The sequence below is a fragment of the Anastrepha ludens genome, chromosome 3, assembly GCF_028408465.1.
Source record: "Anastrepha ludens isolate Willacy chromosome 3, idAnaLude1.1, whole genome shotgun sequence".
NCBI classification, from domain to species: Eukaryota; Metazoa; Arthropoda; class Insecta; order Diptera; family Tephritidae; genus Anastrepha; species Anastrepha ludens.
In genome coordinates, this window is record NC_071499.1 from 19,357,467 (window position 1) to 19,372,786 (window position 15,320).

General features: G+C 36.6%; 2 protein-coding genes across 5 annotated transcripts in view; one reads left to right on the plus strand and one right to left on the minus strand.

The window, feature by feature from the left end:
• LOC128857088 (trypsin) overlaps positions 1–7,650 on the minus strand; it is a 10,951-nt gene extending 3,301 nt beyond the window's left edge. The window contains exons 1-3 of one of the 2 annotated variants that reach the window (XM_054092657.1): positions 7,337–7,646; positions 6,870–7,223; positions 6,322–6,791 (exon numbers count right to left, since the gene is read on the minus strand). In XM_054092657.1, the coding sequence (XP_053948632.1) occupies positions 6,399–6,791; positions 6,870–7,223; positions 7,337–7,465 (876 nt within the window). In that variant the 5' untranslated portion in view covers positions 7,466–7,646 and the 3' untranslated portion in view covers positions 6,322–6,398. Of the gene's footprint in view, positions 1–6,321; positions 6,792–6,869; positions 7,224–7,336 lie in introns of those variants that run through there. The other variant, XM_054092658.1, reaches the window with a different exon arrangement.
• LOC128857090 (uncharacterized) overlaps positions 1–14,792 on the plus strand; it is a 22,993-nt gene extending 8,201 nt beyond the window's left edge. For 2 of the 3 annotated variants that reach the window (XM_054092662.1, XM_054092663.1), the window contains exons 2-4: positions 11,078–11,291; positions 14,150–14,415; positions 14,505–14,792. In XM_054092662.1, the coding sequence (XP_053948637.1) occupies positions 11,162–11,291; positions 14,150–14,415; positions 14,505–14,699 (591 nt within the window). In that variant the 5' untranslated portion in view covers positions 11,078–11,161 and the 3' untranslated portion in view covers positions 14,700–14,792. Of the gene's footprint in view, positions 1–11,049; positions 11,292–14,149; positions 14,416–14,504 lie in introns of those variants that run through there. The other variant, XM_054092664.1, reaches the window with a different exon arrangement.
• The last annotated feature ends 528 nt before the right edge of the window (positions 14,793–15,320 follow it).

Below are 15,320 nucleotides of genomic sequence, written 5' to 3' on the forward strand. Positions count from 1 at the left end.
CAGCCACCCACAAAGATGATATCACTTAAATCATTAAATTTGAAAAGAAGTTCAAATTGAATTGGGCGATATGTTAAAGTAGAGTACACCTGCATTCTAAAGGAAACTCTCAGAGTGTACCTTGCACTGGTACACAAATGGCGCCAAAGTCACCAAAAGACACTGAACTGAAATATTTGGCCCCAGAACCAAGCGTTGGCTAGTCTATCAAGCATTTTCCAAGCGGAGGTGTATGCCATCTGTCATAGGCGCAGAGATAAACTTAGATAAGAATTTTCGGGATGAGCGAATCGCCATACTGAGCACAGCCAGGCGGTACTCAAGGTTTTGCCATCCTGTGAAATAAAGTCCTCACTGGTTTTGGAGTGTATTGAGAAACTGAACCTATTAGGAATGCTCAATCGCATCCGCTTAATTTGGGTCAGGGGTATAACTGGGAACGAAGTAACGAATGCATTGATAAGAGAGGCTGCGACCTAGTCATTAATAATACTCTAGCCTTTCCTTACTATGGCACAACACACCGCTAAGGAGAAGCTTGGAAGTGAATAGCTAAGGTTAACTGAGGTTCATTGGCACCAAACTATGGGGATACGCCAGTGAGGCAAGTGATAGTTGCGGTGTACAGACGTGTTTTGGTTCGCTCCACAATTGTGTTTATTTTCTAGTGAATCCGTCAATTAGTGCCTATTTAAAAACATGCCTTGCACATGCAAGCAAAAAGTCGACCGTGGTCAGCCGAAGATACAATGTTCCAAATGCAAGGAACTTTTCCACTTGAAGTGCGTTAACTTATCGGAAGCTGATGCTGACTTTTTTATCAACTGTGAACGTGACTTTCTTTGTGCAGTTTGCTCTAAATTGCGGCGAAACTCAATTCGGTCCCCGCCTCCACCCCGCAACGCACTTGATGCATTGCCGCCTGTGGATGATCGGGAAATTGTGATTGTGCCAGAAAAACAACAAGGACCATCTGCATTTCAAAAGGTAAACAATACTCGGCAGAAAGACGAAGAAACGGAATCTGCGCTCATTGCTGTTATGCAAGAACTAGCTGGGCTTAGAGCAGAGAATATTCGTGTGCTTTCTCTGCTCCAATCTCTTCACGATGATAAGCAATTGCTATTGGGAAAGGTTGATAACCTTCAATCAGAAATTCTCTCTATGAAGAGAATACTTAATAACTGCTTTACTGCAGTAAATCCTGAGGCTGTTAATGTGCCTATTTGTGCTGATGATAAGACTAGCTGTATCTCGCGCGCTGCTAACACAACGAATCCAATGTCAACAACTGTGCCAACTATTTCTGCTGCCAACAATTTTACATCGAATGCTGCTGCTGACGCCTCCGCTTCTATCTCATACGCTGCTGCTGCCTCTGCCTCTGAGACTTTGTCGCCGTCTGTTGTGCCTTTCGTTCGCAATCGCTCTCAGCTGTTGCCTCGCCCAATTGTTGCTAGTGGAGTTGATGCTCCCTCCGGTAATGTTAAGAGAGTAAATAATAATTTACCTTCGCGGATAATTGCTTCTCAACTTCCAAACTCTTCGCGGGCTCCCACTGATTCTGCCTGGGTCTCTGTTGAGACTAAAAAGATTAGACGTAAGAAAAATCAATTACGTGTTGTTGGTTCTGGTGTGAACAACGAACTTGAGGTGGCTGTACGCTATAAGTGGCTACATTTGTCATCTTTCTCACCTACGGTGTCAACTGATGACATCATTCAGTATGTTAATAAACATGCCGGCTTAGATACGAAGCATATCTTATGTTATAAGCTTATTAAAAAAGAGACAAATGCGGACTCTCTTAGGCATATAAACTTTAAGTTAGGTGTTAGTGAACATAACTATGATGAACTGCTTAAGCCTGAGATTTGGCCTGCTAATGTATCCATTCGTCCGTTTAATTTTTTAAGCAAGCAAGTAAATCAACCGCCGCAGAATTAGTTGTCTGTGCTAGGCCTAATAATCGAAATAATAGTCGAATTAAGATTTACTATGAAAATGCGTCCGGCATGCGTACTAAGGCAGAGCATGTACATTCCCTTAGTTCGCAATTAGATTATGATATATTCGTTCTTGTTGAGACCTGGCTAAATGCAAGTTTTTATAACAATGAATTCTTTGACCCGAACCTATTTAACGTTTTTCGCAAAGACAGAGACGCTGCAAAAACAGGGTGCTTGCGCGGGGGTGGTATTCTTATTGCTATCAGGTGTCACTTAAACGCATTTTTGTGCCCCCTCATGAACGGTGACTCTCTACTGGATCAGATCTGCGTCTGCATAAGTAGTCCCAACTCACAAGGCTCTTTATATCTGATTGCCTCGTATTTGCCGCCTGAAAGTTCATACGAGCTGTACAAAGCGCATGTTGACAACATAGTATATCTTGTCCTAAATAACTTAAATGACAATAATTTATGTGTGTTAGGTGATTTCAACTTGAGTAAAATAAATTGGTGTGCTAGTGCCTCTAACTCTATTCTCATACCAAACAATGTAACTGCAAACCATGAATTATATCTTATTGATAATATTCTTAGTCTTAATTTATTTCAAATTAATAATTTTGTTAATTCTCTGAATAGAATCTTAGACCTCATATTTGTAAGTGATAACATAAATTACGAGATCAATGAATGTTTGAATTCCATAACTCCAAAAGGTAAGCATCATTTACCCTTAGTGGTCAAAATCGACTTTTATACTTTTGCTACTACTGCATCGGATGTCAGGCAATCATTCAATTATTCTTTATGCGATTTTGTCAATTTCAATGACTTATTACTTGACATTAATTGGGATAATTTATTTGCTGAACTTGACACATCTAGTAGTTTTTCTGCGTTTAAGTCCATTTTGTCTAAACTCTGCTTAGATAACATTCCGCTCAGAAAGAAAAAGCCCTATAAATTGCCCTGGTATTCTAAGTCTCTGAAAAAGCTTAAAAATCTTAAAAATAATTATTTCAAGAAGTTTAAATCTACGAAGAATCATTTGTACTTCGTTAAATATAAGCAAGCGTTAAAGGATTTCAACGATTTAAATAAATCTCTCTATAACAGCTATATTACCAATATAGAGTTAAACATTAAAGCGAATCCCAAAATCTTCTGGAAATACATAAAATCTAGAAGGAGTAGTGCCAGTGTTCCCACTGGTATGTTTTTCGATAATAGCCAAGCGCGAACCGCAACTGAAACGGCAAACTTGTTTGCTGAATTTTTTAAATCTAATTTTGCTGACGACGAACTTGATCGCCCATCCGACTTTTCTTCTGACTTAGATTATGCCCTGAACTTTGGAGGTCTTTGCCTCTCTTCTGAGGATATTAGTAATGCTTTAACTAAATTGAAATCATCCTCTCAAACTGATGCTGATGGACTTTCAGCAGTTTTGATAAAAAACTGTCCGGCCTTCGTCTATCCCCTGAAAATTATTTTCAACAAATCTTTATCGTCGGGGTGTTTCATTGACGCATGGAAACTCTCTTTCATTACGCCCTTCTTTAAGAGTGGCAATAAAAATGACGTTAGAAATTATAGACCTATCTCTAAGCTGTCGACCATCTCCAAAATTTTTGAGCATGCGGTCTATGCAAAGCTGAGTTTTGCCGTTAAATCTTTAATTTGCCCTAATCAGCATGGGTTTATTGCTAACAGATCTACAGTATCTAATCTGGCCGTTTTTAGTGAATACTGCATTGATTCTTTCTCCGCTGGCTTCCAGGTCGACTGTATTTACACCGACTTTTCGAAAGCCTTCGACAAAGTTTCTCATAGAATCTTAGTTAAAAAATTAGCTAGTATTGGCTTTCATTCTACATTTCTGCAATGGATAAACTCTTATTTGAGCAATAGACGCTGTGTTGTAACAATCGATGGTATTTCATCTACTTCCTTTGCTGCCATCTCAGGTGTTCCGCAAGGAAGTATCTTGGGACCGCTTTTATTTGTGTTATTTATTAATGACATCAAAAGTTGTTTCACATTTGCTAAATTTTTGCTTTATGCTGATGACCTTAAGATCTTCTCAGCGATCAAGACGCAAGAGGATGCCATTAAACTTCAAGCCGATATGAATAGGCTTTATTTCTGGTGCCAGAATTCACGACTTTCGCTGAACTTATCTAAGTGCTTCCAAATATCGTACTCTAAAACATCTAATATTTTGTGCACTAAGTACAGGATCTCGGCATGTGTCCTGCAGTGTGTTAGTGAGTTTAAGGACCTTGGCGTCATCTTCGATAACAAATTCTCTTTTAATAATCATATAAATTATATTACTTCTAAATCTTTTTCGATGTTGGGCTTCGTCAGACGGAACGCCACTAAGTTCTCTGATCCCTATACCATTAAGTTACTGTATACATCTTTTGTTAGATCTCACTTAGAATATGCTGCTTTTATTTGGAGACCTTGTAGTCAGCAAGCTATTAATAGAATCGAACGTGTGCAAAAAATATTTCTCAAATATGCCCTTCGGTCCCTGAATTTTATTGATCCCATGCCATCATATTCTGCTCGTCTCATGCTTATAAGTCTCAAGTCCTTAGAGATTCGTAGGACTATACTGTGTCTGTCTTTTACTCATAATATTATTACTGGAGTAATTGATTGTCCCTACTTATTGGAAAGGATTCGATTTAATGTTCCCCAGCGATCTCTTAGGAACTTCTACCCTTATTATGGGGGAAACTTTAAAACTACGTATGCCAGCAATGCTCCCATTACTCGTGCTTTACGGGAATTAAATGCCGTTCATAATGATGTTCTTCTTGATTTCTCGCTTTCAAGAACAGCACTTTTAAATCTTTTGAATTCTATATTATAGTTAGTTAGTAGCTAGTATAGTTTTTAAATACATATAATATATTTGTAGCTTAATCTAAGCAACTTTTGTATCATAGTCTGTAAGGATTGTAATTCATAGACTTAAATAAATAAATAAATAAATAAATAAATAAAAACCCTACGATGGGTGTACAACCAAAAGCGGTTTAGAAAACTCATAACCCTCTCCAAAGATGGAGATCGCTTACGGGCATCCTCATAGGCCACTGCCGACTGCGAAGTTATCTGCATATAATCGGGATTTGGTATACGGACTCTTGTCGGTTTTGCGACCAATCCCAGGAGACTCCATTGCACCTTCTCATGGAATGCAGCGATATAGCGCGGAAAAGGTTGATACATCTTGGCTCTTACGCTCAACCCAACCCAGCTCTATCTTGAGTTTAATAAGGGAACCTGGTCTGGATGAGGTGCTGTGATGATTTGAGGGCACAAAAGACCATGAGGTTGAAGTGCAAACCTCTATTAGCTACATATGAGACACTTTTCATTACAAAATTATTTTGCATATTTTTCAAAATGGCTCGAGCTACGGTATTACTACTTGGATTTTGGTTGTTACATGGTTTTTTACGGAGTCTCACTCGTCTTCTCCTACTTTTTGCTCTGCTATTCAGAGATTTGCTACCGGAAGTTATCTTGGTCCTCGCCTTATATACCCTATGATCAAAAAGTACCGGGAAGGTGATGTTGACTACCTTCCATCGGGCCAGACAGTCAATAAATAATATTATTTATCCATTTTGAAGCCTTTGAGAGATGCTGTACGTCGCAAACGGCCGTAAATATGGGCAAACAATTCTTGGATTTTGCATGATGAAACGCGTCATCGCACCGAGTCCAAATTGTGCTGGATTATTTAATCAAACACCAAGTGAATACCATCGTGCAAGCACCGTATTCACCTTATATGACCGCGTGCGACTTCTTTTTGTTTCCCAGGCTAAAGTTACCACTTCGTGGAAGGAGATTTCAGTCGATTGAGGAGATCGAAGAGAATGCGACGAAGGAGCTGAAGGACATCCCTTCGTTGGCCTACCACGGGTGCATGGAAGACTTGGTTAAACGTCGGCATATGTGTGTTGCTTCAGAGCGGGTCATATTTTGAAGAAGATACTATAAATTTGTCTGAAGTTTCACTCTGTCTTGTTTTATTTGAACATTCCCGGTTCTTTCGGATCATAGGGTATGTACATATATGCATCCTTAGGAGATATCACTGAATATGTTATCCATATTAAAGAATTATCAGTTCGTATTTCTTTTATTTATCTACTTTTTCTATTGTACACTCCGTCTAATAGTGCCCCAATGTAAGCTGCCCTCAACCTGCTTAGTGTTGTTTTTCTTTGGCGCAGCTCTCCTTACCACACCTAAACTAATTTCATGTAATCTATGCTTTGATTAAAGTCTAGACCCATCTCGGATTCATTAAAAATTCTCTTATGAACTATTAAAGATATTTTTTGTGAAACATACAAATCCATTTCCGTTTTTCATTCTCCCATTTTATTCGCATAAATCACAATAATTTTCCGTTCATTTACTGCCCTAACCCTTTCTTATTTCGCACTATAATTAGATTCCCCGTGGTTAGTTCTTCCCATGACTCTTCACTTTCGCCCCAATCACCATCATCCCGATCATTGCCCATCGTCTGTGCCATCCAATCCACATAAGCGGAAACTTCGGTAAAAACACCCGGATAAGGCGGCCGTGTGCACGGCTTGCGACTCCACGAAACAATACCAACCTGTTGGCCGTCAACCAACAGTGGACCACCTGAATCACCGCTACACTGGCCTCTACCACCCTCCGGCACACCAGCACAAATGGTCGTGGCATGCAGTTGAGTGCCATGACGTTGACTGCACTCCTCATCACTGAATATTTGTAAATGCACCTTTTGTAGATGTTTTTGTATGCTGCCACCAGTCTGCAGGGAGGAGAGAAGCAAAATGGAGAATTCTTTAATGAGTGAAGAGATTAGCGGTTTCGTTTGGCTGTTACTCACCGCATTCAGTCCCCAGCCGATTAAGACGGCGGGCGATGCATCCGCAGTGTCCTGTTGCGCTGCCGGTAAATGCACCGCACGCACTTTTGAACCGAACTTGAGTGGTGTTTGCAGGCGCAGCAACGCAAGGTCGTTGGCATGTAAATTTCCCGGTTGATAATCTTCGTGCACTACAATTCGACTGATATTCGACACTTTGGTGCTATTCGCATCTAACTGATTGCTGCCGTATTGAATATTCACTTGTTCCGGCAATGTTTTCACCACACAGTGTGCGGCTGTGAGCACCCAAACGCGATTGATTAGCGAAGCGCCACATTTGTGACGCCCATCGGAAGCGCGACGCAAGGAAACCTTTACCGAACGTGAAAAATAACTTTCAGTTTTAAACATTTCAGGAGCTTATCGATGCGTGTGAATACTTTAAAACTACCACAAATTCCTCCTCCATCACTAATTTTACTCACCAGAAATGGAAATTCACCCTCATTAGCCTGTGTGCCATTAACGATGCGCGCGTAAAAAGCATCACTCCTGCAAATGACACTGAAAAGGCTTAAACCGTACAGAAGCAGCAATCCACTGATGCGCGTCATGTTTGTTGTGCTCGATTTATGACTGAATGCCGAATGCCATGCGCTTTGCTGTTAGAACTGGTTTATATTGCAATAAAAAATATACTACCGCTCGAGTTGCATTGCAGCGAATTTAGGTTAATTGCTGCAACATGGGGCGGAGTTGCGTATACGCGACCTTTGCCTGAATTGCATGGAAAAGTGATAAGAAAATATCGGCTTTTGTTTTGTTCTGTATAGTATTTTTATAAAAATGCACAATAGTGTAGAGTGGAAAACCAACTTCCAGTGAACTTATTTGCATATGAAAGCAATTTTAGAACGTAACACAAAAACAAAAAAAAACAAAAAACTTATGGAAGAACGATTTTCCATACTATTACAGGCATACATACATACACATACATACTTGTAAATGCGTATATATTCACACAAAAAAACAACAGTCAACAGCTGTTGATTATGAACTGCACTTGAACACTTTCAAAATCAAGGCTAGTATTTTAATGGCAACCCGCTGGCACCACCCACGCGGAAATGATTTGAATAGGAAATGGCACATTAGGGTATTCGCCGCAAACATTCAACTTATTTGGTTGTTTTAGAGATTTACGTATTTTAATGGTGATTAATTGTCATTTCATAAAAAAACAGGTCTATCGCGCGCTTCACGTTTTCGACTTTGAAATTTTTAATTCGGCTATATTTATTATAAAAGACAAATGCAAATTTTTCTGTAAATTTGTGTTTCGTTAGAGAAAATAAATACTGCCATCAACTATCGGGTTGCCAACTAAGTAATTGCGGATTTCACTCATAGATGGCTTCAGTTGAATTTTTAGGCTTGCAGACGTAGTACAAATGTAAAACACATTTTTGTTATTTGATTGTCGGCAATTCAGCTGTCAATCAGTACAAACATTTTTTTGATCGGTTGCGCAGTTTTCGTTTGGCGTTCGTTGAAAAATGGAAAATCAAAAGGAACTTTTTCGTCATATTTTGCTTTTTTATTTCCGCAAAAGGATGACCGCATCGCAAGCTCATGAAAAGTCATGTGCTGTTTATGGTGACGAAGTCTTAAAAGAACGGCAGTGTCAAAATTGGTTTGCCAAATTTCGTTCTGGTGATTTTTCACTGAAATATGAAAAACGCTCTGACGCCCTAATCAAAGCAATAATCGATTCGAATCGTCACAGTACAACACGTGAGATTTCAGAGAAGCTTCATGTATCACATAGATGAATTGAAAATCACTTTAAACAACTTGGCTATGTTCAAAAGCTCGATACATGGGTTACTCACGAACTGAGAGAAACGCAGAAGCATCTGCGATGTGCTAAAGAAACGTAATGAAAATGATCCATTTTTAAAACGACTGATAACTGGCGATGAAAAATGGGTTGTTAACAACAACATCAAGCGGAAAAGATCGTGGAGCAGGCCGGGTGAACCAACTCAAACAACATCAAAAGTTGATATTCATCAAAAGAAGGTTTTGCTATCAGTTTGGTGGGATTACAAAGTACTTATATACTTTGTATACTTTGAATTCTTACCACCCAACCGAACGGTCAATTTTGATGTCTACATTGAACAACTAATGAAATCAAACAATGCAGTTGAAGAAAAGCGGCCCGAATTAACAAATCAAAAAAGTATTGCATTCCACCATGACAATGCCAGTCCACACACATCTTTGTCCACTGAGCAAAAATTATTGGAGCTTGCTTGGGATGTTATGCCATATCCACCATATAGTCCTGACCTTGCACCATCTGATTACTTTTTGTTTCTTTCTTTACAAAATTCCTTAAATGGTAAAAATTTCAATTATGATGATGATGTCAAATCGTACCTGATTCAGTTTTTTGCTAATAAAAGCCAGAATTTTTATGACTATGGGATTATGAAAGATAGCAAAAGGTCATTGATCAAATGGGCAATGCATTACAGAATAAATTTATTTAGTTAAATGAAAAAATTGTCTTAGATTTTCTAAAAAAATCCGCAATTTCTTAGTTGTCAACCCAATAGTATTGAATAGTATGGAACACAATTTCATTCAAATGAGTTCCACCACTGACTTTAATATACGATCCCTAAATAATTCACTTTATCTTTTTGCAATTTTCGCAGTATTTTTCAAGGAAATTTGTTTAGTTAAGTTTTTTAGTTAATTTTTTATAAAAAATGTAGTTCATTGTTTAACAAAACCTTATAAATCAAACTTCGAAATTATACACAAAATTAAATAGATCTCAATAATGGTCATCAAAGCTTTTAACTTTTCAATCGGAACCTTTATAAAATTTGAATTTCACTCATTAAATTTTATTGTTTTAAAATATTTATAAACTTGAAGTCGCTTAAAAATCGATGTGATTTTTTGTTAGACAGTTCCATTTTTGCATACGATGTTGAGAATTTTCTTCGATGCAAAGCATACAGTTTGAAAAGAAAGTGTTTGGACATTCACTAGTCTAGCGTAATTAAGACTAATATGTTTTAAGGCAGGCAGCTGCTCCAGACAACGAAGTTGTTTGTTGATTTTAGAATCGCTGGTTTAAAAAAGATTTCAGCACAAGAAAAATTAAAGAGAATTTTTGGTTTTTACAAAAGTTTAAGTCATTCTTATAAGGGCCTTCAAACTGAGTTCGATAATAATAAACTTTTTAACCCAGTATTTTTTAAAATATGCGTGCAATAAACTAAATTTTCTACTTATTAATTCGAAAAGCTCAATGGGAAGAGTTAAGTCAATTAAGTGAATGAAAACAATTAAAGAAAAAAACGTAGAAACATTTTCGAATACCGACGTCTAAGTTTATCGAGCGGTGTATGAATGTGTCAAATTGTGCCTCAACAGCCTCAGTTGTAATTCCAATAGCCCCGTTCGACAGCTGATATTTTTGTGCTCAACAATGGGTGCTCTATAAAATAGCTTTAATTTTAGTTCACACTGTCTTAGTACGTAAAATACAATCGCTAACCCATAAAGTAACTAAAGATGCTGCTACAAACTCTGAACATGCACAGATGAGTAGCGCAAATCGTGCGATCAATTATTTTTCTCCGCTCTAAGCAAGGTGGATTTAATAAGGTGACAGCATTCACCCAGCTGAATTTTTCGCCGTAGGTATGGCTTACGTCAAAATGATATGCTTTGTTTGTATGTATTGGTATGTTTACATTCGTATGTTTACATTTGCTTGCTGATTTTGACGTGATGGTTGGACCAAACGCAACCACAAATACATGTAGGGTTTTACTTATATGTGTTTGCTGTCACCTGTAATAAATTCGCCTTGGCTAGTAGCTTAGTATCTAATAAAACAAAAACAAACACTGCTCAAATGGCAGCTATGGGAGCAGTAGTACCGCAACAGAAGTGAGAGTAGTAGTGGTGGCAGGTGTACAAATGAATAATTTCGCAGTGGCTCTCCGGCTTACACCTACTCCAGTACTCATCAGGTCTAGTTCAGAGTAGTAGCGAGAGCAGAGGAATGTTTTTATTAATATGGCTGCGAATATCTCTTTTATGCCACAACTTTGCGAGAATACCAAAAATTATATAAAATGAAATAAAATAAATTAGTTATTTCTAGTTTTCTTGCTTTTTTTTTGCATCACCAGAAGAACTGAAGCACATATTGAGTATTAAAAAAAAGTCACAAAACATTTGTATTAACTGTAATTCTCCAATAATTCAACGCAATTATGACTGCCATTTTGCAAAGTGTAAAAGCGATACTGCAGCGTTACCCTGTTACGCGCGGGATGCTCTCTTATAGTCTCATTTGGCCGACCAGTTCACTGATACAGCAGACCTTCGAGGGCAGAAGATGGCGTAAAGTATTTTCTTCAAAAAGCAACAAAAAACATAAAAACATTGTTTTTTTCATGCCTTTTTATGTTTAACCCCTTTTTACTCCTTTTTATTTTATGATAACGGCTTTCATGAGTGCAATCGAACAAAGTAAAAGAGTGAAGTTCGGAAAGTTGGAAATTACTTTCCAAGAACAAATTGCTTAAAAAACGAGAATATTTTTTATATAATGGAAATGCACGACAACAAACAAATAGCTTTAAAATCACGGGTTTTTTCTAAATAACGCAAATGCATGACAACAACAACAAATTGCTTAAAAACGGAAATATTTTTTGCATAACGGAAATGCATGAAAACAACAACAAATTGATTGAAAAAACGAGAATATTTTTTATGTAACAAAAAACCCAATTTTTTTTAAATAACGCAAATGCACGGCAACAACAACAACAAATTGATTGAAAAAACGAGAATATTTTTTATATAATGGAAATGCATGACAACAACAACAAATAGCCCTAAAATTACGATTTTTTTCTAAATAACGCAAATGCATGACAAAAACAACAAATTGCTTAAAAAACGAAAATATTTTTGACATAACGCAAATGCATGAAAACAACAACAAATTGATTGAAAAAACGAGAATATTTTTTATGTAACAAAAAACCCAATTTTTTTTAAATAACGCAAATGCATGGCAACAACAACAACAAATTGATTGAAAAAACGAGAATATTTTTTATATAATGGAAATGCATGACAACAACAACAAATAGCCCTAAAATTACGATTTTTTTCTAAATAACGCAAATGCATGACAAAAACAACAAATTGCTTAAAAAACGAAAATATTTTTGACATAACGCAAATGCATGAGTAAAATTGTTTTAATCTGGGCCTAATTTCCAGGAAAATAACATTACAACTAATCAGAAATTTTGCGTTATGAACTACTGCATTTGTAAATAAAGGGCTTTCCAATAAGAGGTGTTATTCCCGTAAAAGATCAATGGTTTCGTTGCTTGTGTGGCACGTAGCGCCATCTTGTTGAAAATATACGTTGTCCAGATCAATACCATCCAATTCCGGCCATAAAAAATCGTTAATCATCTCTCCAGTTTCATTTTCGAAAAAGTAAGGTCCAATGACTCCGCCGGACCATAACCCGCACCAAACAGTTACACGTTGAGGAATGAGAGGCTTTTCAGCAATAACTCTTGGATTTTCTGAGCCCCAGATCCGACAATTTTGCTTGTTGACGAAGCCACCGAGGGGAAAGTGGAAATGGGCCTCATCACTCAAGATGATTTTTCGATGGAATTCCAGATCATTTTCATGCATTTCAACGACCCAATCAGCAAAGACACGACGTTGGTCGGCTTGAGTTATTGTGCTAACTGGAGTTTATAGGTCTTAAGACCCAAATTATAATGCAAAATACGGTGTAATGACGTTTGTGGAGGAATGGACAAACCTGGGTTTTCTTCAACACTTTCGGCTTTTTTTGAGCGACGTGCACGGGTTTTATTCTTCACATCACTAACTTGTCCCAACAGCTCGAATTTTTTCACCAATTTTTGTATTGCTGTCCGACAAGATGCTTCACGATGACCCAAAAATGTTCTAAGATTTTTTTTAATATATAATTAATTTTTAGTTTCAAACAATTCAATTTTAATCAGAATTAACTGCGCCGGTCATCCCAATTAACGCCGTCATCAGTCTAGGTTGTATGTACGGTCATACATTTGAACACAAAGGTGTGCTTATTTTATGTACTGACGTCACTGTAAAATGTCATTTGTCAAATTCGCCAAAAATAAAATAATCAGAAGGCGCCAATTTCTGCATTCCTTTCATCGTTTGGCAAAAAATAATTTCGTAGTAATTTTGTCATTTGAATGCGACACCGGGGTCTGACCTTTTTTCGTCCTGTTCGCGGATCCTTTTTAAAAGGTTATATCCATAAATCGAGACAATTAAATTTGGAAGCTATCTGAAAGCTCAAGCCGTAAGCTGTAATAGAAATACGTTAAATTCGCGTCCAAAGTAGAAAATGTCTCGCCAGATCTGGTTACCTAACGGAGGGTTAACCGTAGTTAAGTGTAAACTGTAGTTAAGGTTTAATGGAAATAGAAAAATAGTATTATGCACGCATACGTACTTAATTATTTATGTATTCAAAAGTCAATAAATGCCTTTTCGGCAAAAAATTTTATCAAGTGATACCCTTTATATTGGTTGAATGCTTCAGTGAATTTGTGGGTAAAATTTTAAAATTTAATTTAAATTTAAAAAATTTACACTTCACTCTTTTACTTTTTTAATCTAGCTCCAGTCAAAGACTCTTACATTATAGATTGTTATTTAAATGTTTTTTTATTTTGATTTAAATTACTTTATTTAGTTTTTGTGTTTTATTTAATTTTTTTCATATCATTTTATTTTAGTTGTTTCCAGTTTAGTAGCTCCAGTCAAAACCTTTCATGTTTTCTTATTTAAATTTATTTTATTTTGACTTAAATTAATTTATTCATTTAGTTTTAAATTAGTTTTATTTGGTTTTTGTATTTTATTTATTTTTTTATGAAAAAAGTTTCATTATCAATTTATTCACTTCAAATTATTTTATTTATTTTTTATTTAATTTTTTTTTATTTATTAATTTAGTTTTAACTTAATTTTAATTAGTTTTTGTATAAAATTTTTTTTTTTCTTATTTGAAGAGAATTCATCGTAGTTTATTTTAATTTTTTCATTTGACTTTATTTATTTTTTCCCCCCTTTCATTTTATTTATTATTTTAGTTTTTTTGCTATTATTTTTTTTTAATTTCCTAAATTCATTCCTTTTCTTTTTAATTTTTATTCCAGCTGATTACGATTGGTGGCGTACGCTGCGCTTCAGCCTCTATGGCGGCCTCTTCGTTGCGCCAACACTTTACAGTTGGATTCGAGTTTCGAGCGCCATGTGGCCGCAGACCTCACTGCAAACAGCCGTTTTTAAAACAGCCGTTGAACAGATGTCCTATACGCCCGCTGCCATGACTTGCTTTTACTTCATAATGAGCCTGCTGGAAATGAAGACGGTTGACGAAGCGGCGGCGGAAGTGCGCAAGAAGTTCATACCCACTTTCAAGGTGAAGAATACCTGAATGAAAAATTGCCTTCTAAATGTCACATTTAAAACTTCATTCACATTTCGATTGCATCTCCAATGCTTCCGTAGGTGGCGATGTCTATTTGGCCCGTTGTTGGTATTATTAATTTTTCTGTCGTACCAGAGAAGAATCGGGTGCCTTTCATTAGCGTTTGTAGTTTACTGTGGACTTGCTTTTTGGCCTACATGAAGCATCTGGAGCATCAACATGTCGATGAAATGGATAATTTATTTATATCGAAAGAAGCTAAATTAAAATCATAAAATGCTACATGTTTTTTAAGTTAAGTTCTAGCAAAATTATAAATTTAAGACTTCAGAGGAAAAATGTATATTATTTTATTTTCATATGGAAATATTATATCAATAATTTTTTTATTTTTTTTAATTACAAATATTAAATTTAATCAATCTATTAAAAATGTAAAATTTTCATTAAAAAAATCTGCTTATTTGGGTGAGTAAGAATTCGATTATTTCTGGGATTTTTTCGACGATAGATCTGCCTGTGCGAGGTGCATCAGAGAACGTAAATTTCCTCTCCCTCTCATTTCTCTCCGACAGGCACATTAACTTGTGGGGAAATATTTCTTGTTTTGCTACTGCCCAAAATAAGTAACGGGCCCGGACTAAACCTTCTATATGCATCTACGTTTTCTGAAGTGCATCTTTAACGTCAAAAATACCTAAACGAAAACGACGACACCAAAATTGCACGTAATTAGCTGTTATAGTGCTCACACTCACCAACGTAAATGTACTCCCGTATCAGCTGACACTATGAAACTAATGAGAGCTCCATGTAAATGAATTATCACCACCGTTCCGTTCCGTAGTATCGTAGATCTTTGTTTCATCGTGTACGTTTACGTTGGTGACTGTGAG